This window comes from Chroicocephalus ridibundus, chromosome 5, assembly GCF_963924245.1.
Source record: "Chroicocephalus ridibundus chromosome 5, bChrRid1.1, whole genome shotgun sequence".
In the NCBI taxonomy this organism is placed as follows: Eukaryota; Metazoa; Chordata; class Aves; order Charadriiformes; family Laridae; genus Chroicocephalus; species Chroicocephalus ridibundus.
In genome coordinates this window covers 18,466,383-18,493,062 of record NC_086288.1, presented here as the reverse complement: position 1 = coordinate 18,493,062, position 26,680 = coordinate 18,466,383, and the positions used below count along the sequence as shown (strand labels likewise).

At 44.4% G+C, this 26,680-nt stretch overlaps 1 protein-coding gene across 1 annotated transcript in view; it reads left to right on the top strand.

Moving 5' to 3' along the window:
* Positions 1–273: 273 nt before the first annotated feature.
* FAT4 (FAT atypical cadherin 4) overlaps positions 274–26,680 on the top strand; it is a 149,796-nt gene continuing 123,389 nt past the window's right edge. Inside the window, exon 1 of the mRNA XM_063336202.1 lies at positions 274–5,889. Coding sequence (XP_063192272.1) covers positions 613–5,889 — 5,277 coding nt within the window. The 5' untranslated portion in view covers positions 274–612. The remainder of the gene's footprint in view (positions 5,890–26,680) is intronic.

Below are 26,680 nucleotides of genomic sequence, written 5' to 3'. Positions count from 1 at the left end.
ACGGGCAGCCCCCCCTCCCCGCTCCAACTTCCCGAGAACTCCCCGTTTTCCCGGCGCGCCCCCTCCCTTACTTTCCCGGCAGCGGGACGCCCCCCCCTACCAGGTACGCGGGGCGTGGCGGTGGGCGTGGCGGTGGGCGTGGCTCCGGGGGGCTCGGCGGCCAATGGGAGGCGGTGGGGGGAGCCGTCGGCGGGCGTCAAGAGGGAAGGGGCCGCCGAGCGGCGGGCAAAGTTGGGGCCGGGCGGCGGCGGGCGCGGCGGCGGCCCCGGATTACAGACCCGGCCTCGGCGGCGGCCGGTGAAGGTTCCCCCCCCCTTCCCCACCCATGGTGGCGGGACGGCGGCCGCCGAGGAGCGGCGCATCGCGGGGGGACCCGGCGGGAGCGGCTCGGAGCGGCGGCGGCTGCTGAGCGGCGATGCGGAGCGGAGCCCCCGGCCGCCCCCCAGCCCCCGGGCGGCGGAAGGAGGAGCGGCGGCGGCGGAGCGCCCCGTGAGAGCGGCGAGGCGGCGGGGTCGGCGGCGGGGCCAGGGCGGGGCGAGCGGAGCCTCAGTAGGGTGAGGAGAGAAGCCGGGGAGGCGGCGGGGGAGAAGCGGCCGGCGGAGGTGGGCTGCCATGGGCCGCCCCCCCGCCGCCGCCGGCGGGGCTCCGCCGCTGCTGCTGCTGTTGCTGCTGCCGCTGGGAGCCGCCGCGGAGCCCCGGCAGGTCTTCCAGGTGCTGGAGGAGCAGCCGCCCGGCACCTGGGTGGGCACCATCGCCACCCGTCCCGGTTTCACCTACCGGCTGAGCGAGCACCATGCCCTCTTCGCCATCAACGCCACCTCGGGCGCCCTGCACACCCGCGCCACCATCGACCGCGAGAGCCTGGCCAGCGACGTGGTGGACCTGGTGGTCCTCTCCAGCCAGCCCACCTACCCCAGCGAGGTGCGGGTCCTGGTGCTCGACCTCAACGACAACGCGCCCGTCTTCCCCGATCCCTCCATCGTGGTGACTTTCAAGGAGGACACGGGCAGCGGGCGCCAGCTCATCCTGGATACGGCCACCGATGCTGACAGTGGCACTAATGGTGTAGACCATGGCTCCTATCGCATTGTGGCTGGCAATGAGGAGGGACGTTTCCGGCTCAACATCACCCTCAACCCCAGCGGTGAAGGAGCTTTCTTGCACCTGGTTTCCCGGGGTGGGCTGGACCGGGAGGCCACCCCCACCTACCAGCTGTTGGTGCAAGTGGAGGACAAGGGCGAGCCCCGTCGGCGGGGGTACCTTCAGGTCAACGTCACCGTCCAGGACATCAATGACAACCCACCCATCTTCAGCCAGACTCTTTACCAGGCGCGAGTGCCTGAGGATGCGCCTGTTGGGGCCAGTGTTCTCCAAGTGGCTGCAGCTGATGCTGATGAAGGCACCAATGCTGACATCCGCTACCGCCTGGAAGGAGGTGATGGTGGCGGCAGTGGTGGGGAGGGGGTTGGCAGCCTCCCGTTTGAGGTGGACCCTGAGAGCGGGGTGATCCGCATCCGAGAGCCATTGGACTACGAGATGCGACAGCAGTACTCCCTGACAGTGCAGGCCATGGACCGAGGGGTGCCGGCGCTGAGCGGCCGGGCCGAGGCCCTCATCCGCCTGCTCGATGTCAATGACAACGAGCCCCGGGTGAAGTTTCGCTATTTTCCAGCCACCTCCCGCTTTGCCTCCGTGGATGAGAACGCGGCCCCTGGCACGGTGGTGGCCCTGCTGACGGTGAGCGATGCTGACTCCCCCGCAGCCAATGGGAACATCTCTGTGTCCATCCTGGCGGGAAATGAGCAGCGGCACTTTGAGGTGCACAGCAGTAAGGTACCCAACCTCAGCCTTATCAAGGTAGCAGCCGCGTTGGACCGGGAACGCATCCCGGCCTATAACCTTACGGTGGCGGTGGCTGATAACTATGGGGCCCCACCGCCACCTCCAGGCACCCCGACTTCTTCCCTTTCCCCCGATGGGGTGGTGGCAGCTCCCGTGAGCCGCTCATCGGTAGCTAGCCTGGTGATCTTTGTGAATGACATTAATGACCACCCCCCTGTCTTCGGGCAGTCGGTCTACAGGGTGAACATCAGCGAGGAGGTGCCCCTGGGCAGCTATGTGCGGGGCCTGAGTGCCACGGACCGTGACTCAGGCCTCAACGCCAACCTCAAATATAGCATCGTCTCGGGCAACGAGCTTGGCTGGTTTCGCATCAGTGAGCACAGCGGGCTGGTCACCACGGCTGGCCCCGAGGGTGGCACCACCGGGCATACTGTGGGCACATCTATCTCCAGCGGGCTGGACCGGGAGACTGCTTCTCAGGTGGTGCTCAACATCAGTGCCCGTGACCAGGGGGTGCAGCCCAAGTTCTCCTATGCACAGCTGGTGGTGACCATCCTGGATGTCAATGACAACAAACCTCGCTTCAGTCAACCTGAGGGCTACCAGGTGTCCCTGGCTGAAAACTCCCCGTCAGGAACTGAGCTGCTGGTCCTGAGTGCCACAGATGGGGACCTGGGAGACAATGGGACTGTCCGCTTCTCCCTGCAGGAATCTGAGCCGGCACCAGCGGCGGTTGGCCCCTCCTCAGTGACCCCTCGCCGTATCTTTCGCTTGGATCCTGTGTCGGGCAAGCTCAGCACCATCTCGCAGCTGGACCGGGAGGAGCAGGCGCACTTCTCGCTGCAGGTCCTGGCTACTGATTTAGGCTCTCCTCCCCTTTCTTCGATAGCCCGAGTTAATGTGAGTCTCCTGGATGTGAATGACAATAGCCCCGTGTTTTACCCCGTTCAGTATTTTGCCCATATCCAAGAGAATGAGCCAGCTGGAACCTATGTGACCACTGTGTCTGCCACGGACCCTGACCTGGGACCCAATGGGACGGTCAAGTACAGCATCTCAGCCGGAGACACGTCCAGGTTTCAGGTCCATGGCCAGACAGGGGTCATCACAACAAAAATAGCCCTTGACAGGGAGGAGAAAACTGCTTACCAGTTGCAGATCGTGGCCACTGATGGTGGCCATCTTCAGTCGCAGAACCAAGCCATTGTCACCATCACTGTCTTGGACACCCAGGACAATCCACCTGTTTTCAGCCAGGGCATGTACAGTTTTGTTGTCTTTGAAAATGTTGCCCTCGGTTACCATGTAGGTACTGTTTTTGCTTCCACCATGGACCTCAACACCAACATCAGTTACCTTATTACGACAGGTGACCAAAGGGGCGTGTTTGCCATCAACAGAGTGACGGGGCAGATCACCACAGCCAGTATTATTGACAGGGAGGAGCAAGCATTTTACCAGCTGAAGGTGGTCGCTAGTGGTGGGGCGATAACTGGAAACGCTATGGTCAATATAACGGTCAAAGATTTAAATGACAATTCCCCACACTTTGTTCATGCGGTGGAAAGTGTAAATGTGGTTGAAAACTGGAAAGCTGGGCATACCATATTCCAGGCCAAAGCTCTTGACCCTGATGAAGGTGTTAATGGCGTGGTCCTTTACAGCCTTAAGCAAAACCCAAAGGGCTTGTTCTCGATCAATGAGGAAACAGGTGCCATAAGCTTAATCGGGCCACTTGACATAAATGCTGGGTCTTACCAGGTTGAAATCCTGGCCTCGGATATGGGGGTGCCGCAGCTGTCCTCTAACTTTATCCTGACTGTCTCTGTTCACGATGTAAATGATAACCCACCTGTGTTTGACCAGCTTTCCTATGAAATTACTATTTTGGAGTCGGAGCCTGTGAATTCCAGGTTCTTTAAGGTGCAGGCTTCCGACAAAGACTCGGGAGTGAACGGTGAAATAGCGTATAGTATAATTGAAGGAAATACTGGGGATGCCTTTGGCATATTCCCAGATGGTCAGCTGTATATAAAGAGTGAACTGGACCGTGAACTTCAGGAAAGATATCTTTTACTGGTTGTTGCCTCCGATAGAGCAGTAGAACCACTCAATGCTACTGTAAATGTGACTGTAATTCTGGAGGATGTAAATGATAATAGGCCTCTGTTCAACAGTACCAACTATGTATTTTATTTTGAAGAGGAGCAGAGAGGTGGATCGTATGTAGGTAAAATAAATGCTGTAGATAAAGACTTTGGGCCAAATGGTGAAGTCAGGTACTCATTTGAGCATATGCAGCCGGATTTTGAGCTGAACGCGGTAACTGGGGAAATCAGAAGCACTCACCAGTTTGACAGAGAAGCTCTCATGAGGCAAAGGGGGGCGGCGGTATTTAGTCTCACGGTAATAGCGACAGATCAGGGGTTGCCAAAGCCTCTAAAGGATCAGGCAACTGTACAAATCTACATGAAAGACATCAATGATAACGCCCCCAAATTTTTGAAAGATCTCTACCAAGCTACAATATCAGAACTGGCAGCGAATCTGACGCAGGTTCTGAGAGTTTCCGCCTCAGATGTTGATGAAGGGGTTAATGGATTGATTCACTACTCTGTAATCAAGGGAAATGAAGAAAAACAGTTTGCAATCGATAGCAGCACAGGCCAAGTGACCTTAGTAGGCAGACTAGATCACGAAGCTACTGCGTCGTATTCGCTTGTCATCCAAGCGGTAGACTCTGGAGCAGTTTCCCTAAGTTCAACTTGCATGTTGAGCGTTGATGTGTTGGATGAAAATGACAACAGCCCTTCCTTCCCTAAATCAACCTTGTTAGTGGACGTCTTGGAAAACATGAGAGTCGGTGAACTTGTGTCATCTGTCACTGCCACTGATTCTGATTCAGGTGACAATGCTGACCTCCACTATAGCATTACGGGGACAAACAATCACGGGACCTTTAGCATCAGTCCCAACACTGGTAGTATTTTTCTTGCAAAGAAACTGGACTTTGAGACACAATCTCTGTATAAGCTAAATATAACAGCAAAAGACCAAGGAAGGCCACCACGGTCATCTACAATGTCAGTGGTAATACACGTTAGGGATTTTAATGACAACCCTCCTCACTTTCCTCCGGGGGACATCTTTAAATCTATTGTTGAAAACGTTCCTGTTGGTAGTTCTGTCATTTCTGTGACTGCTCATGATCCAGATGCGGATATTAATGGGCAGCTAACGTATGCAATCATTCAGCAGATGCCAAGGGGTAATCATTTCCGGATAGATGAAGTGAGAGGGACAATATTTACCAATGCTGAAATAGATCGCGAGTTTGCTAACCTCTTTGAGTTAACAGTCAAAGCCACCGATCAGGCTGTTCCTGTGGAGTCCAGACGATTTGCTTTGAAGAATGTGACTGTTTTGGTGACGGATCAAAATGACAATGTTCCCGTGTTCGTATCGCAAAATGCTCTCGCTGCCGACCCCTCAGTTGTGATCGGTTCGATCCTAACGACAATTATTGCTGCAGATCCTGACGAGGGCGCCAATGGAGAAGTGGAGTATGAAATAATCAATGGAGATACTGAAACCTTCATTGTGGATCGCTACAGCGGAGATTTAAGAGTAGCGTCAGCTTTGGTGCCTTCTCAGCTCATATACAATCTCATCGTTTCTGCCACGGATCTGGGCCCTGAAAGGAGAAAATCCACCACTGAGATGACTATAATTCTGCAAGGGGTTGACGGGCCCGTCTTCACTCAGCCGAAATACATAACCATCTTAAAAGAAGGCGAGCCTATCGGGACAAACGTGATATCGATCGAAGCGGCGAGTCCGCGGGGTTCCGAAGCCCAGGTGGAATATTACATCGTGTCCGTCCGATGCGAAGATAAGAGCCTTGGGCGCCTCTTCACCATTGGGCGCCATACTGGTGTCATCCAGACGGCTGCCATTTTGGACAGGGAGCAAGGAGCGCGTCTCTACCTGGTGGATGTTTACGCCATTGAGAAGTCATCTGTTTTGCCCCGCACGCAGCGAGCAGAGGTAAAGCTTTTTATTCAGTAATTATTTGTTTGCATTCTAAATGAGTGATTTGGTGTATTTGTTGTTAGCTGTTTTACAGACAGTAGTTTGAGGTAGCAGAAGACCTCAAAGCTAAGTCTGATGACTCATTAGATTAAGATAACCTTTCAATTCGTATACCTCAAACTGTTTTCCTCAAAGCCGCCTTTAGAAATTTGAGGGAGCCTTAGGCGTAGTGCTTACATTTGGCTGCTGTAGGCACAATGGTGGTTAAATAAATTCTAGGTACTAAGTACTTTAGGTGCTAAAAGCTTTAATCACGGGCATTTTGGAGTTTTGCGCGCCTTCTCCTTTTAGCAATTGTTAATTATATTAAGTCTTTCTCTTCCTGTGTGAATTACGACTGAACTACTGCTGCAGTCACCATGGTGGTGTTTGTCTGAGAACTGGGCAGCAGGGGATTGCTCTCCGAACAGCTCATCTAGTGTCTCAAGTCTTGGATGTGCTTGGTGTCCCTGCCTGGTTATGTCCCTTGGATAGGTCTCGTCATGGCATCTCCAGTTTAGGTTGCTTCTTTACCATCACCGATGAGTATGAAAACAGTCTTGTTTCTGGTCTGAAAATGGTCTGGTTCTGGTGAAAATGCAACATTTTAGCTGGTAGCTTTCCTTATCGCAAAGCCATTTGCTTTGACTGAAGGGTCTTTACATGTCCTCTGCCTGACTAGCTTGAGGAGCAAAGGGTGGAAAACAGGTTTGAAACATCAGCTGTGAAGTGCAAATGTTTTATTTACTCTGTCTGGTAATTGAGCCACAGAACTGATCGTTTACACCATTCCTGCTGTCTTCTGCAGGGATACTGAGAAGCCTGGTGTGAAAGGGAGCCTTGTGTTCGTTTTAAGTTGCACCATCTTTCTGGAGCTGCCTTCTGCACTTCGCTATGAGCCATTTTACTTGCAGTTCCTGGAAGTTTGGGGCTGGCACTGCTGAGTGGAGTGGGCCAACCAGCGGAGGATGCTGGTAGAGCGTTGTGGTTCAACCATTTCCCTCACCCACTGAATGTATTATCTTGATATTGCATTGCCCCATGCGTCCCAGATGCTACCTCCAGCTGTATTTCCTCTTGGGAATATTGTCTTGGTTTTGAGCCACCAAGGATGCTGTGGTGGTTTGTGGTGGTTTGTTTTTTTTTTCTTTTTGACTTTAGCAGATGTGGTATTTCTACTTCGTACTTGGCAGAGGTAGCTTTTTCTCTTCATAGCCACTTTTTTGTTGTTTTACTGTAGTTTAAGTATGATCTGTATAGGTACGGAACCTTGCTCTCCTGTGCTGGCAGTGACTGGTGCTCTACGAAGTAATTGTTAGACAGGGAGTTGAGTTCAAATTCAAAGATTTCTTAGCACGTATGACAGGGCTCATTTTAGTGTGCGTGCTGTAGATTGTCATGTTTTGAAGAGTGGTAGTGTATTGGAAAACGACCTGTTCTAGTAGTGCTGCTGGCTTAAATAATTCATGCTGTTGGTACTAGAAGGTTCCTGTTATCTAGGTCTTTGTACCCCTGCTAGTAATTTGTAAAAGATTATACCTTTATCACTTTTTAAAAATTTTATTATTATTACATCATATTTTGTCAGTTGTTTTGAGGGTTAAGCCTTTGTCAGTGGGTATTTGGATCACACTCCTTCAAATTTGGGTCCGCCCACATGACCAGAGAGTCTCTTGACTGGAGAAGGTCTCATAGAAGCCCCTGTGGTTGCAATAGTCTTGCACGTTGTAGAAGCATTTAATATGAATATTTCGTGGGCAAGGAAGAGAACAACCGTTGAAACTCTAAACAAATTTTACATTGTTGAGTACAAACCACTCCTGAAATTAAAAGCAAATGTTTTATTCTGTGAAGAACATTGAAAGCAATAGTTGGGAGCTAGGATTTCATATTGCTGGTTGCGTCTCTATAGCTTCTAAAATGCTTCTTCTCCCAGACATTAATTAGCTTACTGTGCTTCTTTAGAAATGTATTATAAATTATAATCAACTATCGACTTTAAAAAACATAACCATATGCAGGCTCTCTCGTGACTTCTTTAATTTTTCTGGAATGGCTTTTGCTGTCCCACACTTGAGCAAGAAGGGCTACAGTGCAATTCTTTGTGCGAGCTGACTGTCAGTGGGTGCTGAATAAGCAATGCAGCTTTTTTCCATGTTGCTTTTGGATGTTAACCTTTTTTTTTTTTTTTTTTTTGTTCACTGGGGTAGTGGTTTGATGTATCGAGTGCACACATTCCACTCTGAGAGTTTACTGCCAATCTTCTCTCATAAAAACCAAACCAAAACCCAACCAGCACCCGAGTATGTGAACGTTCTCTCTTATCTTTGGAAACCCATCTTAAAACACACTGATACTAAAGTCTTTGTGCATCAAGTGTGTCATTCGGAAGGTTTAATGTTTTATTCCGGTCCTGGTTTTTAAGGTGATGGTTTGAGTGTTGGTACAACCCAAACACCGACGAGGGACAATGAATGTGTGTGAACCTGTAGAATATATAAAGCCACAAAACTCAGGTGTTCTTTTGCACATAATCCCTTCAGCTTTTTTGGGTATATACATGGCATGATGAAGACTGACTGGTTTTTAGATTCCCCCATGAGAAATAAGTTGTACAGCATCAATACAGGCGTGCAGACAAAACCTAAGAGGTCTGGTACCATTATACGTGACAGTTTTCTGAGCAAATAAGCTGTGTGGTTCTAAGTCTTATTTGTTTTTCTGGATTCTATGGCAGGAAAAAAAAAGTTTGGGTATTGTGTATTTATTTTTTCTTTTCTTTTTTCTCTTATGAAGAGTATGTTCAGTTGTTTGTTTGTTTGTTTGTTTTTTTTCTTGAATCTGGTTAAAGAAAAGGGAGGGAAGAAAAATAGTAATGGGATATGCTTAACAACTTCTTCATTCTTCTTCACTACCTGCTATGCCTTCTGCCCTGATGCCAGCCATCATCTTAATTGGGCTGTGGCGTGCGGGGGAAGTGCTGAGCACTCGGAGCCACCCAGCCTTAAACTTGCTGGCGGAGGTTGAGGCGGAGAGCGGCAGTAGCAAGAAAGTTAATGGATCTTTTTGCCTAATGTAGGCTTTGGGAATGGTTTTCGGGCGGCAGGTAGGTGGTGTGAAATAGAGATATTTGCAGCTTCGAAACAGTGGCTGGGCTTTGTCTAGCCAGCAGGCAGGATAAGAGAAGAGCAGGCTTGTGTGAAACCACTTACTCTAGAAGTGAATCAGTCCTCATCCTTGGGAAATGTTGCGATTATTTTTGTTAAATTCTGTTACTGAACTCTACTTTCTTTTTTTTTTTCACCTTTTTTTTTGTTGCTGTTTTTTCTTCTTTGGTTTTTGGGTTAGTATTTTTTTTTTTTTATAATATCAACTATATTGAAAGGATCCACCCAGTGCTCCAACTGGAAAAGTCTTTTTCCAGTCTTTCTCCTCCATTCCTGGGGTTTGCCCTGTAGGATCAGACTATAGCTCCATTGATTGCCTGGCTACCAGGGTCTTAGCCCTTTTCTAGAAGAGAGGGGCCAAGGGAAGAGCCATGCAACGGCAGGACTGTGGTGAATCCCCTTCTGAACCCACAGCAGCTGACGTGCCTTGAAACTCAAGGGTTACATTATATTTTCAGTAAAGCAATAGCAAAGAGTTTGGAAAACAAGGAACAGTTTATTTACAGTTTGTGGGTTTATTTTTATTTTTTTTTTTTTTAGCACTGGGTTTCATATTTGTGTATGTTTCTGTGCTTGTTATTACTATATGGAGAGAAAAGTGGCGGGGGGGGTCAGAAAAGTGCAAGTTGTGAGATAAAGTTTTATGCTCAAAGTACCAAATACTTTGAGATTTGCAAAGGAAACCCAAGTGCCTGTTCCATGGTATTTTACAGCTAAGCGGTGTAATTTTGGATAGTTATTACTGAATTTGAAAGTTGTTTTTTTTTTTTTTTAATTTATTTTGGACTCTTTGCTGATTTGTGTAATCTACAGTGACAAACCTGGTGATTTGACGTTGTGTGAATGTGTTCTGTGGTCGGTCTTAGTTTTTCTCCTCTTGTATTGATCATAAGGCGTTGCAGTGTTATGCAATGCTCTACAAAGAATTTAGGTGTCCTGAAGGGAAAGAAAAAAAGCCAGGAATTGCTTCACTCCTTTCTCTTGGCTCTCCAACATAAATTCTCTTTTAACCTCTTCAGGCAGGGCTGAGGGTTTCACTGTTGTGATTTTATATTTAATATAGTAATGCTCATTGGCATTGCTTGAAAACCATGTGAGTTTATTCAAGCCCGCCTCCCAAAACAACGATCGTATGCTGTGGGCCGTTTCGGGGTGGTCGTATGTTGTACCCTGTTTCTCGGTTGGCAGGAATAAGAGGGAGCCAGGGACGATACCTCATCTTCTGTGCGGTGTTACTAGGGATTAAGCGGAATTAGACAGCATCTGTAGTTCGCGTGTGTAACCCTTCAGTGGAGGGCTTCCTTGAAAGGAGCAGTGGGTTTGCCAGGGGCCAGTGGTGCCAGCACGTACATCATGTATGGCAAATGACGGGGTGAACACTTTGGGAGGTGAACTGCTCCTTCAGTTAAATGTCTTTCATATACTTTGAAAAAGTTCATCGTTTCCAAGGACGAGAGAGAAGGGTACAAAGGAGGGAAACGTATAAATGAAAGATTTAGTGAGGGTGTTGATTTGAAAATGGAAATACTTGGAGAGGCATGTCAGTGATCCCGGTAGCACTTTTTGCCTGTTGAATGTTAACATGCTCCCAAAAGAGGGGCGATCGTCCTCATTTTCAGACAGGGAAACGTGAGGCACTGAGTTTTCTTTTGCATTTGTATGTTTGTAGAGGCTTCTTGTGCTACGTTTCATGACAGGCACTATTGGGAAGTTTGGACTTTCAGGTCGGCAGAGGCTTTTATCTCCCAAATCCACAGTCTAGGAAAAAAGTGTTCTTGAATCAGGCAAGATATGGGGATTTTGGACACTGCAGGCTATTGGCATGGTAAAGGTGTGGAAATGAATGAAGGCAGGCAGAATGAATGGCCCTTTCCTCCTGGAAAGAAAATCATAGGACATTTCACCTTGACTCAGTGTGAACTGCAGCCACGGCCATAAACCCACATTTGCATGGCGTAATGAGTTTATGTGGAGCTTTTTGACTCAGCCCAACCTAGATCCCGTGCCTGAGCTAGCTCTGTGTTGCTCCTGCACCTCATGGGCCCTTGTGGGACCCAGGAGTGAGATGGAGGTACTCAAAAACTGTCTCCTCCATTGCACGTATCTGGCGCAGAGCTCTAGAAACCTGGACTGAGGAAGGGAAGATGCTGCTAAGCAGGACTGACGGAATATGTTCCAGGAGAGGCTGCAATGACGCTTCCCTGGTGCTGTTTGGGCTGGGTACCACTTCATAGATGTGGGACGAGACCTAACATCTCTTTTTAGAGGGAAAGGGGTGCATTTGGCGGGGCAAAACACTGGAGGTGTTACTTTTCTAACCGAGCTGGCACACGGTGGAGGGCTTTAAGTTCAGCGAGAGAATTGGAAACCCCAGACTTCAGAGAAGTCTTATCTGGCATGTCTTGTATTTACCAGTACAAGTAAGAACAATGGGGTACTCCTTGTATTCATACTATTTATAAATTGTTTTATTCTTTAATGATACATGTCACACTAATTGTAGTTTGACAAAGGAAACTACTTATGAAATGTTTGAGTAAACAATGAAAATCTGCTGCCTTGTCCCGGCTCCAAAGCCAGTTTTGTTGTTGTTTTTTTTTTCTTTCCTAGTACTGATATTACTAATTCTTAGAAACGTGTAATTATTTAAGTTATTGCTGTCATTTGCTCGGATCTGAAAAGGGATCTCTAAGTTCTCCTTGAACTAGAGTGGGAGATAAATGTGCCTTATGTCGAAAGCTGTTCCAAACCAATTTGTGGGTTTCAGTTCAAAGTTGTCCCTTCTTTTTCATCCTCTCTAATTTCTTTAATGATTCTGCTTTGCTAAGTTTTCTTAATATCTAGAATTTCTCATTTCTTTGCTATTTTAGCAGCCTCTGGGCATTTTTGCATGTGAGGTCACTTCATAATTTTTATGTTAAAAATCACTAGGCTTTAAAACCAACATTCTTTATTATGGAAAATATTATTTTTCATGCATCTCTAATGCAAACACTAGAAATAATAGCCAGAAACCACAGCAAAGTTTTCATGTGCTTGTTTTTGCTAAGTGTTAAATTCTTCATACAAATCTCTTAATGATTCCTGGGTTCTATCGATGTTAATAAGCCATGTAAAATGATACACACACCCCTCCCGCCGAGCTGCTGGAGTGCAGGTTTCTTTCCATATGTTAGTGTTAGGTGGAGCAATCGGTGGCTGTTCATTTTGGAGAACAACAGAAGTTGGTCACCAAAGCCTGCCTTCCCTTTTGGTGTCTCCAGCTCTCGCCAGTAGCTTTACCGGGGTAAGGCTATGTTATCGTTGGCTCCTGAAATCTTTGCTATGGTCTTTTGCCGTTTCCTGTGCGTAACTTGAATCTTGAGACTGCATCTCATCAGAAGATGCTCATACCCTTTTGAATGATGGAAGGAGGCTCCAGACGTTGCCACGGTCTCTTCTGAGTCTTCTCAGAGGTTGGACTTTGAACCACCACTCCAGGGGCCGCTTCGCACCCCTCTAATAACAAGGTGCCTGTTTAATTTATATCAAAGTGACCCCTTAGCATGACATAGTTCTACTGGTAGAGTTTGTTTTAACTGTGTCTAGACTAGGGAGTAGCGTTACTGTTAAGTCAGTTTGGTTTCTTACCCCGGTGATTGTGTCTGTGCAAAACCTGCATGTGGACAAGCCCTAATACTCTTGGGTTCTAATTAGAAAAGTAATTTATGGTGACTAAAATTGAAGCAAAACAAAGAGTTTTCCTAAAATATTCTCATAGTCAGGAAAAGGGATGCCAGATCAGTATGGTACTGATGTACCATACTGATTTGTTTCAGGAAATTTATAGCCCTGCTTCACTTCGCCAAGAATAATACCAGATATGTTAGAGAAGCTGTGTCTTTGTTTTACTGCGATGTTTCTCCCTATTCTAATAAATCTTATTTTTAATTAGACCCTTAGTCTAGACTGTCACCCAGGTTTGTTTTTGTAGTGATCTATTTTTGTTTACTTCCTCAGAGCAATAACATACCAAAAGGACAGTAGAACAGATGGAAACCGATAGCTATGATTGCACTGTAAAAATACATACAGTCGCATTAGTTAATGCAAAAGAATTTCAAAGAGCCTGTTATGAAGTGGTAATTTATGTGCCAACAGCTATGCAAAAAGTAAAGAAAACAAACGTTTGCCTTAGCATTTCATATTCTGCAGTCTTCGCTCATGCACGCTGTTAATAGGCTGTTGCTTGTATTGACATAATGATCTTCAATTAGTGTATAAGGGTTTTACTATATTTAACGCAGCCATCTAGACATCCAGCTCTACAGACCGAAAGGCGTGCTGGTGGTGGAAACATTCATCAGCCTCTGAGGCTCAGACAGATGGAAGGAGCTTTGGGGGCTCCTTATTTTGGAGAAGAGCATCTTCTTGCAGTGTATCACCTTCCCTCTTTCTCTGCCTTGTGGCCTGGAGGTGGCATTCCCTGGCCACGTTTGGGTTCCCCGCCGTGGCCGTGCGAGAGAAGCGAACTCCTGAGAGCCCCATGTAGTTGATCTGGATCTTCGAAGAGAGCTGAAACATGAAGAAAGGATTTTTCTCACAGATATTTAAGTGAAACAAATGGGAATAGCTTTGGGATGTGCCATAATGGCCAGTGTGTGAAGTATCGTCATCATTAACACAAAATCGTAACTGTCTTGATCTCCTGTATGGGCATTTTCCAGCCTCGTGGCTATCTAGGCTCTTCAGAGTCACAGAATGGTGGGGGTTAGAAGGTACCTTTGGAGATCATCTAGTGCAACCCCCCTGCCAAAGCAGGTTCACCTAGAACAGGCTGGACAGGAACGCATCCAGGTGGGTTTTGAAGGTCTCCAGAGAGGGAGACTCTTCTAAATACGCATGTATGTGCATGTGTCAAAATAATTCTCTCTTCAGCCACTCAGTTGGATGTGCTTGGAAAACAACCAAACCGGGTCAAGCAACTCTATCGTTTTCTCTGTAGAATCTGCCTGTACCGTTTTCAGTTCTCAGCAGGTGCCTGTCTGGAGCCCTCCTCAGCAGGAGTCAAGCCATCATGAGCAAAGACATGTGTAAAAGGCGAGGGAAGCAATGGCAGTGTGACTTTATGTGAGTTTTTTAGGAGATTCAGAAGGGAAATAAGGACGCACTTTTTTCTTCCATAGTGCCTGTGATACAAGATGGGTGATGAAGGTTCAGAGCAAAGTTGTGTTTGGTGTGGCACGTGTGTGCCTGTGCAGTATGTCCCCAGTAACCTGAACTCTGACTCTCTTTTTTTTTTTTTTTTTTTTTTTTTTTTTTAGATAAATATAAGGGCATAAGAGAACAATAAAGCTGCAGTTTCAGGGGTTGATATCGGTAGATGTCTTCTGGGACTGTGGTGCTTACTGCTGCAGTGTGGCAAGAGGTCCAGTTCTGCTGGGAGCTGGGGTTTTGCTGGAGCTGTACCGCAGTGACCAGCCTGTGTCTCTCTACGGCTTATTTAATATTGTATGAACAGCACTGGTAAAGCTGATGAACTTTGTGTGTCTTACAAGCTACTTTTGACTTGTTTCCAGGCCCTTAGTTGGAGATACATCTTTTATGGGGCAGCTTATTAGTGCGGAGAAGCAAAGAATGATCAAAAGACAACTTTTCACTCAGGGAGTTACCCAAGTGAGTGCTAGTTTTAGTTATAAAATCATTTAAGTTTTTTTCCATAAGGATTCCTTTGGAGTTATATTCAATTTTAATGCTTTTGTAGCGTTTCCAAGATGTGTTTTTTGTCTAGAATATGAATGAGTAAAATATTAACTTACAATTTTAAGCAAGCGCTTTGTATCTAGTCCTCTTTGGGTTTTTAGGAAAAAGCTTTATTTTTGGTAGCTGCGCCATTTATTGAAATATAATCCAGGAGAAGACCGTTAATTCTAAGAATGTGTATGTGATGTTTCACCTGCCCAGATCCGTAGTTGTCTTTTTAAGCTATGTCCAGAATTTATATCCGGCTTGGACCAAATTTTTTTAAATAGCATCCAACACTGGATAGCGCTGAAATAAATTCAGCAATAGCAATTGGCTATCAAAACAACAATTTGATGTGTGGCATCCTGAAGCATCTGGGGAGAGGAAAGAAAAAAAAAAACCAAAAAAACCAAAAAAAGCCAAACCAAGTTCACATCACTGGGCACATATGAATATTAAGATAGAAAAAGCATTATTTAAAACTTTAAGCTGGAGGTGTGGGGTTGCCACAGGCACTTTGTGGGGGGAAATACGTGATTCTGTTTCCCTTGCAGTGTACTAAGAGATAAATTGTTCCTTGGAGAGCTAGAGAGAAAACTGAGTCGAGGGCTTTTCATGTCAACTCCTTTTTGGATCATTTTTGATAAATGAAGAGAATTCTACTGAAATAGTTCAGAGGAATAAATAAGATGCCTGAGCTACGGTACACAGCTGTAGTATATGTGCTTAAAGCTCGAATTTTCCAGAGGGGTTTTCCTCTATATTACAGCTCAGGTTGCCTGGTGCTTTTCCCCATTCCACATTCTTTATTCTTTTCAATACAACAGATCTTTTTAATCCATCAAAATGCCATGCTGTCTGAAATATGAAGACATGTTGCAATTACAAGGCTGTTTAGAAACAGAAGGCGAACCCAGTAGTTTTTTGCACTCTTAGTCTTTCGAGACCTGCGTTTTTGTTTGTGTGTATTCAAATGACTTTTTTCCGAGCACGATTCTATTCCCTTTGAAAGTTGCCTAATAAAGTTGGGGTTTTTTGCCTGTCTGCTTTGAGAAAAGAATTTGACCCTTTATGATTTCAGTGAACAAATTAATGAAAATCCAGATTTTTAACCCCAGTAGGGTTATGTCAGATTGTCTGGAAGCTAATTTATGGTGGTGGCGATCTTATATGAAGTAGAGTTTTTCTTTCCACTGTTGTTTTTTTTTCTCCCTAACAGCACTCTTTAACTCCTGCACGTCTAACTTGCAAGGAGTCAGCTTGTTTTATTTTATTTTTACATATAACTTTCTTAACTCCGACTAATTCCAATGGCCAGCACTGCAAGTTGCGTGGGGTTTTATCATCCGTTTCTTTCTCGGTGCCGTGTTATCGAGTGGGGTTGCAGTTACTCAGAATGAGGTTAAGTGATCGCGCCGAGATCGTAATTAATTAAACGTAAGCCCCGGCGTCTTATTATTTCACGTCCTGCAGGCGACGGACTGAGAACGCTGGTGGAGAGGGGAGGAAGTGGGAGTGGACCTTTCCTTGTGGGGCAGGATGGTATTGGGTAGGAGCAAGGCTGCGCGCATGCCTGCCAAAATTCTTGGATCAGACTAAAGGAACACAGATGGCTGAGGCTGATAAAGGTGTCTCTTATTGTGTGATTTTTATTTTTTTTTAATTTTTTTTTTTTCTGCTCGGTACTGAGTTTGTGTGTGAGAGGGGTAAGAGGGGAGGAAGACGACTACGTGAATATGTTTATTTTAATACGTTTTACAGTGTAGGAAAGGACTTGCGTAAATTCAATACTCCTGCTCGGTTGGACGCCAAAGGCTGGAGCTAAGCCCTCCTTTCAGGTTTCTGTAACAAATGAACAATAATGCGTCCTCAGGGACTTATGTCATGCTGTCCGACCTTTGGTTCTTATCTGCTAATAGAAAAATCCCGATGCATTGCTGAAAGTAGCTCCTAAAAATTGGACTGAAAAGCCTTAAAAGCATGTGTCCACCTCTGTTCATCACCCACCTCAACACTAGCTCTCCCCTTGCATGGCCCCTTCATGTCTCCTCATTTTTCAGGTCGTTTATTCATAGAATCACAGAATGTGTTGGGTTGGAAGGGACCTTTAAAGGTCACCTAGTCCAACCCCCCTGCAGTAAGCAGGGACATCTTCAACTAAATCGGGTTGCTCAAAGCCTCATCAAGCCTGGCCTTGAATGGCTCCAGGGATGGGGCCTCCACCACCTCTCTGGGCAACCTGTGCCAGTATCTCACCACCCTCATCGTAAAGAACTTCTTCCTAATGTCTAATCTAAACCTACCCTGCTCTAGTTTAAAACCGTTGCCCCTCGTCCTGTCGCTACACGCCCTTGCAAACAGCCCCTCTCCAGCTTTCTTGCAGGCCGCCTTCAGGTACTGGAAGGCCGCTATAAGGTCTCCCCAGAGCCTTCTCTTCTCCAGGCTGAACAACCCCCCAGCTCTCTCAGCCTGTCTTCGTAGGAGAGGTGCTTCAGCCCTTTGATCATCTTCTCACTGTGATGATTCTCACCGTGTTCATTCTCACATTACCATGCTTTATGTGATGTGTGTATGTCTGTAAACATGTATATATGTGTGGATACACACAAATGTATGAATAACGTCTTGTCCTCTGAGGAGGTAGTGCCTAAGTCTGCCTACAGTCTGTTTGGCAGAGGAGGAAGCCAAGCCACGGCGGGACAGGGACGTGTAATGGAAGAGCAAAGTCCTACAGACTCTTAGTCTGAGCAAATTTTTCCTAGCCTCCATTATTTATTGTTGTAGAAATGAACCGCTATCTAAAAATGGTATGTCTGAACTTTAAAGTTGCTTGCGGAAATAAATCGCTGTCACCAGACATAGCAGTTGTTCCAAGTCTGTTGGATCTGTTACACCCATGAGCAACACCATCCATCAGGGCAGGGCTGAGGAGAAGGGAGTAGACCACCGACCTTTTTTTTTTTTTTTGTTTGTTTTTTTTTTTCCCCCCTCCATCTATTTAAAGCAAAGTCTTAATCAGGCAATTTCATTAGAAGGTCTTAAGAAAGATTCCTGTTTTATAAGTGATGGCAGTAATGTTCTCCCGCTCATGACAGCTGGAAGTCCGCAGGATGCTCTTGCTGGTGAGCATGAAAGAAAAATGGTACTTGAGACTTCATGCTAGGGCAAATAAATTTAATTTTGAATATCTTTTTCAATTTGCAGTCATTAAGTTGAGATATTGCAGTTGTTTTTCATAGAAACTAATATATTAAAAATCTAGTTGCAAAGCCATACTCCTAGTGTTGTATTGTAAATAACGAAGACCAAACTTCATTCAAAATAGTGCTGTTTTCGTCTGTTGTCATCTAAATGATCTTTCTCTCCTCCCCTGCTCTTCCCATATGTATATGTTTTTAAAACAAACATTTAAATACTTTTTTTTTTTTTTTTGGTGCAGCAAAGTTGCCCAAAACTGATGGAGGGAGACTGTTTCATTTGGAGACTCAGTGCTATAAAAATTAATGTGCTTTTTTTGATGCCTTGAGGTCTCGCATGTGCAAACAGTCTCTTCTATAGATACACCATATTATTATTATTATTATTATTATTATTATTATTATTATTATTATTATTATTATTATTATTATTAATTGTGGCTACTGCTATACAAATAGAAAAATAAATGCCACCCAGCTACATTCCCTCTGGGGGGAAGAAAAAAAAAAAGCCCTTTGTATGATCAGGAAAATGCTACTTTTTTTTTTTTCTGTGAAAATGTATCATTGTTATTACAGCTTTGGCTCTATAAAGGACATTATGAGCATGAGAATCTGGAATTTATAAAAGAAATTATTACTAACAGTGGACTGGCTTTTCTTTGAGTAATGCTAATTTTCCATCACCATAACTATATTTTATTTAATTAAATTACTCTTCATTTACATTGGTATAACCAAGCAGAAAATGAGACCGTAAGTAAATAAGAAAGAGCTTCTATTTGTGTAAATTAAGATCTATATTGAAAGTGACACAGGGTAAACGCTAAATATCTAACAAAAAAACCTTGCCTTTGCCAAGGAAATAAGGAAATCGAGATGTTCCGTGGTCTATAATTAGGCACTTTACATGGATGTAACTCCGTAAAAAGGAATATAAGACAATGGTATTAGCACAGTACTCCAAGGAAAAGAACTAGCGATAAATTATAGTGCGAAGTGGGCTACAGGGGAACTTAATGGAGAACAGTTTTGCACGAGCCTCTGTCAAGAAGTCAATTAAACTCTAGAAGCTCATTTGTAAACATACACGTTGCTTGATGTTCGTATAATTTAAAAATAAAGGAGCGCTTTATCTAGTATGAATTTAGAGTGCTTTCTGTTGTGGTGTAGTTTTAAAAAGACCAAAATTAGCTGCTTTATCCGACCTAGGTCGGGGGGAGCTACTTGGTGTTTACTTAGGCTGGAAAAAGATGGGAGAAGCCATCAAAAGTCGTTTGGTGGCGGCATGTAAACAGCCTAAAAATTGTACACGTACCACATCTATTCCAACTACTAATAGCTGCTTGCAGTTAGGAAAAGCAGGAGTTAAAAACAAAACAACAAAAAACCAAGGGTAGCACTGCTAAGGGTCGTGTTGATATGCACACCTACATAATCTTATGGGTTTTATCTTAATAAAAATATTATTTAAAGTAAGATTTCTTGGGAATAAGAGTGATTCTTTATGGGGGGAAGGTGTAGGCTTAGAAACTGTAGTTGTTGAGAAACTTGAGTGTGTGTACAAAGACCTAACTACAAAATCCTGTTGTCTTCACTCCTGTGGTTAGTTCCTTGGAGACCAGAAGGACTACTAGTATAAGGCTAACAGAACTTGACTTTCTGATAGCACCAAGGCTTCTTGTAGGCGATCTCCTGATTTACAGGAAAATAAACTGTTTCCTTTATAAAATAAAATGGGCTGCTCACTAAAATGGGAAATCCTTGAGAAATGTTGAAGTGTGCTCTGTGGGGAAGGACTTCACCAAAGACACTCTGAATTGGAGCTATTTTCTTGTCTTACTGCTGTCAGAACCAGCAGTCCTTTCAGTTGAAGTGGTGGTGAGTTTTGGAGTCACCTGCAAGCTCTCGTCCCCTAGAAGTTTTCTCTCTCTCAGTGTTTGCTTAATGTGGGAACTATAACGTTACGGTTGAGGTATTTCTTCATGTGGCTCTCCAGATGCATCTAGGACTTGTGGTTGAATTCACAGTGTGTTACTTTAGCTTTGTAAGACTAATAAGCCACTTGTTGAGGTTTCCAGTATCTCCTCAGGGAAGGACAATAGATCTCCCAGAGACCATCCCTCAGAGGCAATCAAGAAAGGGAACGTGCCAATCTATCGTGGAGTGAGAGACTCGCTCTCCCAAAGCGTCCATGCTGGGACCTGCGTGCCTAGCTTAAAGTAAGGCACTGTACTGGAGATTTGGCTAAATTTGGGTAGTGAATCCCATGGTAGATGCAGGCTTCTGTTTACATCAGGAATAGCGATCAGCAAACTTTTATAGCGTGTTTAGAGTAGGTTGGTGCTAACAGGTCTACCTTCCTGTGGCCCCCACGCTCACCTGCAGATGGGAGGGTATGAAATAGGCTGTGTATTGAGTGGTTCATAAACATTTAACCAAGCTTGCATGGCAATCTGCCATTTAGAAGAAATTCCATTTATTAATAGCTTTTAAATTTTCATTCAAGAAAGTTGTATTGTAAAGAAAGTAGGCTGAAAGATACTGTCTTTCACTACCAAAATATATTTTAATATCATGGTAACAAATACCTAGTTGTCTGTATATCTTTTTTCATTGGAAAGACAGAAGTCTGGCGTTTAAAATAAAGGCTTCTGAAACAGAAACGGTGCATTAGATTTGCTTTGCGACTCCCGGAGACATTGATTAATTGGGACAGTCAGCATGGCTTGCTCTTAGAAAGAAAAAGCTTAATGATTAACCAAGTTCTTTTTCTGTCCCCCCCCACCGAGCATATAAAATGCTTATAAAAGAATGTAGAAATGAGGCAGTTGGAGTTGTTGTTGTTGTGCACAATAGAAACACAGCCGAATATTTCACAATATACTATATATAGCCAGAAACATTAATTTCCATGTGATAGCTGTCAAGATCTGAATATAATAATGTATGCTCCAAGTCATTTGGTATTTTTTTGGAAGGAGAAGCTGTCATTCTTTCTGGGTTGTAGATAAAGTAACACCTATATCGAACGATTTACCAATGCTTGTTTTTACATATGTTGCAACACTGGAATTGAAAACTGGGTATTTGACAAGTTATTACCAATTCTAAGCCAAATGACGTTGCTCTGGCTTGATTTTTCTGAATGCCTAGTGGAAAGTCATGAGGCTTGAGATGTGCCCTCTGTGAATGTGCGAGTTTTTTCATTGGTGTCATCTGGGGAAATGAGAAAATTTGTTGTATAAATAAGGGAATGGTAAGGAACCTGTCTAATGCGGTTGGCAATGGCTGTCGTGTTCCACTTGAAATTCCGTGTTGTTGGTGACTGCCAGCAATGATTGCAGCATGCTGAAACATGTAATTAAGAATCGTCCAAATTATTTAAGAATGCCTACTTCGCATATGGGAGCCCACAGACTAGAGATGCACCCAGAAGGGAATGGGACAGTAAGAGGATCGATGGATCTTCTGTAGATTGGATTCAACAGGAGCAGCCCAATGTATGTAAGAGACGCAGAGCTTTTGGAGACACTGTGATTTATGGGGCACCACGGTTTTTGCTCCTGTTCAGTGACATTGGTTGCATTTCTCTGTTCTTAACATCTCTCAAGACCCCTGGTTTACTTTCTGGAAACTTTGGTCTTCTGGGGAAGAGCTTCCCTTATATTAGCCGATAGCACTTTGTAAACTGCTGTGATTTTTTTTTTTCTTCCCCCTCCTTTCCCCCCATCCCCTAAGTCATGTGAAGGAGAATAGTAGAATATAGCTATATGATTCACCACAACTTTTAAAAATACAAAAGTTTGTGTAACGTTGTGATAGTCTTGAATCCATTTAACGGATGTTCTGTTTAGACTTACGTGAAAGTTACAGCAGGGTGATTAATTTATGTGTTTTGAAAGATATACCCTTATAAATATGGCATCGTGGGTTTACACAGTGAATGCCTGTCAGTAGCTTCCAGCTCAATGTTCTCGTCTTACGAGTCCCCAAAAGTCATTTTCCCACTAAGTTATTAACCTCAACCAGTGGTAGTTTCGTAAGTGCCAGCTTGTGCACACCTAAGTGTTTGAAATTTAGTTTTATCTTGAGGGATGCTGGAACTAGGTCTCTTACAGCATGTGAACAGTGGTGTCAGGAAAATTTACAACTTTACTTCCAAGCCTAACATATACTTTTGAGGGAGTGTTTGTGTTACAGGCTGATGGGTTTTGTCTGGCTCTCCTGGCTTTCTAAAACATCAGTGGGATGATGACAGGGTGATGTGATGGTCTGGTGGTCTCTCATCTTGAGGATTTACTTTCTTTTGAGGAACGTAAATTCTACTCCAGAATGGTTTGTATTAATTTTTATTGTGACAGTGGCTTTATTTTCTAAAAGTGGCCTGCATTGGACACTAGTATCAAAGCTTTCAATAGGTTTGGAGCGTCTGAGCATCTCCTAGGACTTGGTTCCTTTCTTGTGTGCCTGTTTTGGGTGGGAAGGGATGCCTCTGTAAGGCTGGACTTCGTTCTCAATGGGAAGGGCCACCATACTGTATACGTGACCTAACTTGACATTTTCTTTAGAACCTTCTCTGTACTGAGCCTTCCTCTATGTTTTTAGTTTTCTATAAAATTCTATTATTTGTCCTTATATATTTTTTTAGTAGAGGCTTATGCTTTTCTTTATCAAACAGAAAACCATGTTCTTCACTTTTAAAAAGGTAACTTTTGTGTTTAAGAGCTATTATTTTGAAGCCAGAATTGTTGTAGTAGTCAGGTTTTAGCTGTGTCTTGCAACAAGTCTGCCAAAAAATAAGAAAGCTATCTAAGGATTTAGTCAGTAGGCCACTGCTCCGTCATTTCAAATGTGACCTGCCTGGGTGGATAATGAGATCCAGGAATGAGTGGAATGAAGGAATGCAGCTGGATCCCAGGGCTCCAGGAGAAGTCAAGGCTGTCCATAGCCAGGGCTTCAGTGGTCTCTGAGGATGAGCACTTGGCTGATCACAAAGTGATTTTCCCCAGGCACAGAGGGCTCCTGGTTATTGAGTGCCCCGGCAGGGGAGGCAGATAAACAACCGTGTCCCTCTTGCAGAGTATGGAGAGCCTCATATAGGACTGCTGGAGAGAGGTGGTGAGGGCAAGGTGTTAGAAAATGGGGTGATATATCATGTCACCTTCCCTAGGGAAAGAGGTGAAGGGGACCCCCGATCCAACTAACCATCATTGCTCACTCTATTTATTATACTTAATTTTTTTCCCTGCCTTGGCCCTGGCTCTGGGTCCTGTAGCCCACATCTCCAGAGCATCATCTTGGGAGGAAGGTCAGGCAGGCCATAAACTTACGGCGTGGATGCACAATGGTGCGATGGAGTGAAGGAGGCTTGGCCCAAGGGCTCCCACCCTTGCCCAACTCTTGCTCTTGGTTTTGTCACCTACTCTCTAGAGCGGTTGCCCAAAGTTAAGTCATTGCAAGGTATTTCCTTGTGTAAGAACTCAGGCCTTGACTTGAGGGGATCACTTAAAATGAGTAAAGCAACGAACATTTACTTTAGAAGACAGGTGCTATTTTTGCTGTTGTACTCTTCGTTTTCTCTGTCATTGACGGCACCCACGGGTACTTTACTCTTCTGTTAATTTCCAAATGTTAGTTATATGCGTGAGTGCATTTATTTTAGCGCGTAGTCATTTGTGTTTATTGTTTTTATTTAACACGTCTTCCTGCTCTGTTACTGGCAGCAGTATTTGATTTATTTCTGTGATTAATTCTTATCCCTTTGAAATCCACGGAGCCTTTAAAAAAGAAGAAAGAAATCCTAACAATAATAGTAGCATTCAGGCTCCTTTATCTTCATTTTGTTCCAGTGCAGTGGTGGATATTCCAAATTCTCCATGGTAATAGAGAAGTATTTCAGAAGCAAGTATCTTGCCAGATCTTTGCATTTTCATTACAATTATTGCTAAGGAGAGGGAGTACTTTATCAGCCATAGGCTTTGTAGTGCTAGAACATGGATGTTTGAAGCTGATGCAAATGAGTGTTCTCGTTTCATTGTGAGTTTACTGCTGAAGTAGTGCAATTTTTAGGAACCAAAGATCTTTCTAAGAAAGACTTCGCTGGCATCTCTTTGGTAAGCAGGCGGCGCAATGCATCCCTGCGGTTTCTTACAGGCGGAGCAGAAAGATCTCCTTTAATCTGCCGATTTTGTTACTGGCGGATTATGTGCATTAGCTGTTATCCCATTATATGGTACATTCATAACTGTTCTGTTCAGGGCCTGAAGTAACCAGGTTGGAACTGTGTACGGTCCCGCTGACGTGAAAAGAGCACAGACAAAAAAAAAAGACCTGAGTGTTTGGCTACAGCGAGGACAAGTAATTAACCAAAGATTTTTACTTATTTAAATAGCTTCAACACTTCTTTCTTTCTTGTATGTTTACCTGCCCGACAGCTAGTCTCGGGCAGGCATCGCCCCTCTTCGGTTTCACGTATCGCACCTCCCCTCGGATGCAAACGGGGGAATAATTTGTTGCTTCTGAAGGTTCTCCCTGACCTTACAATGGTGCGAATAAGGGTTTGTTCCTATGCTGTAAACCTCACAAAAACAAGGGCTGGAAACTGCGGAGCTTCTCTACGTTAATCAGAGGCGCAGTCAAGTCCACGAGGATGCTCAGAGGGCTGGAGCACCTCTCCTATGAGGACAGACTGAGAGAGTTGGGGTTGTTCAGCCTGGAGAAAAGAAGGCTCCGAGGAGACCTTATAGTGGCCTACCAGTATCTTAAGGGGGCCTACAAGAAAGCTGGGGAGGGACTTTTCAGGATGTCGGGTAACAGTAGGACTAGAGATGGGACGATTCAGACTGGACGTTAAGAAGAAGTTCTTCACCATGAGGGTGGTGAGACACTGGAACAGGTTGCCCAGGGAAGCTGTGGCTGCCCCATCCCTGGAGGTGTTCAAGGCCAGGCTGGATGGGGCTCTGAGCAGCCTGGTCTAGTGGGAGGGGTCCCTGCCCATGGCAGGGGGGTTGGAACTAGATGATCTTTAAGGTCCCTTCCAACCCTAACAATTCTATGATAAGTTTCAGTAACAACTCTTCCTACAATAATATTGTATTTTTATTCTGTTCCTTTCTCTTAATTTAATCCCATAACTGAGGTGCTACTTTGGACTGATTTTAGAATTAGCACTTGTAGCATTAAACCATTTTAATATCCATTTATTCTGCTTAGAGAATTTATGGGACAGACACACTACCCTTTCAAAAGAAATAATTTTTTTTTTTTTTTAACCTAAGCTTTCTTAGACTAAAAATAGTTCTTGTTGAGTAAAGGGTAGGAATGAATGCAGCACTGTCCTTGACCGGACTAATTACAGAATATTTCAAATTAAGGGTATTCATCAAGTAAACCCATGAAACAAGCGATCTAATAAAAGATAGCGTTTAAAGAGCTTTCATTTCCACTGAGATTGCTTGCATGAGTCAGTTGAAAAACATTCACCTTTGGTCACTGACATTTAAGAAATGAAGTAGCTTGGAGCTACTCGTTATGTTGTAGCTACTTAATACTTGCTTAACTACCGATTGATGCGTCTATAATACAGAGGATTAATTCTGGAGAAATTAAGTATGATAGCTAATTTGATATTTAAGACTTCCTTAATTGCTAAACTAAATTATTATTAACAGGGAAACTTAAATTAATTAAAATATAATTATCAGAGTAAAACCATCCCCATTCCCTTTATAAATAATGCTATAATATCTTATTAAAAATTTGTGCACTTAGCAAGTTTTGCCTGCAAGGCAATGTGGAGGTTTGTGGGACTTGGGCAGACATTGAATCCAGCCACTCAGTTATGGCTGGGACAAGTATGATAATGCAAGGCAGAGTGCGTGGAATTGTCTGTGTTTGGATTAATTTAAGTGCTGGGTTTTTTTGGGTTTTTTTGTTTTTTTTTTATTGGACTGCTCTCTTCACCAGGGTTTGATGTGCATAAGAATATGCATGTTGGTAGGAAGAAGAAAATAATAAACTGTTTCGTGCAGTTGTGGGAGTTGAGCCTAGGTGAGAACATTGCAGTCAGGTCTGTCATGTATGTGTGTTCCTCTATCAGCTAAATATATGGAGTAATATATAAGTAAAGGAAAAGGAATTGTTTCTCTCCTTACAGGCTTCATAAACTTAGGAATTTTCATGTTGGTGGATTATTTTTTTAGCCATCCTTTCTATGTAGATAAACATTTCAATGCAAATAGTAGTATCAGCTGAGGAAGATCTTCGACACAGCAGCACACATTGTAGTGTATAGAGGACAACCGAGAAATGGATGTAATCATCCTGTCGTCACCTTTGAGAGATTTGTATGGCTCTGCTGCTGGAGCTTCTGTCGCTACTGTGCTCCTGAAGAGGATGACATCTTCCTATGGATAACATACTGGTAACTCTTGAAGATATTGCTGTTTATTCCTTATAATGTTATCCCCATGGCTTTCTGTCATAGCCCAGGAAAATTAACGAAGGAGCAGAAAAAGGCTACTATAGGGAAGGATAAACTTCAGGTTAAGGTCTACAATACTGGGCATCGATCCCAACCTGAACTCTGTCACGCTAAGGAGATTACTCAGTCTGTGCCACGACGGCTCACCCAAAATGCATCGGAAATATTAGTCCCCTGTTAGTTTAGATTAGTGC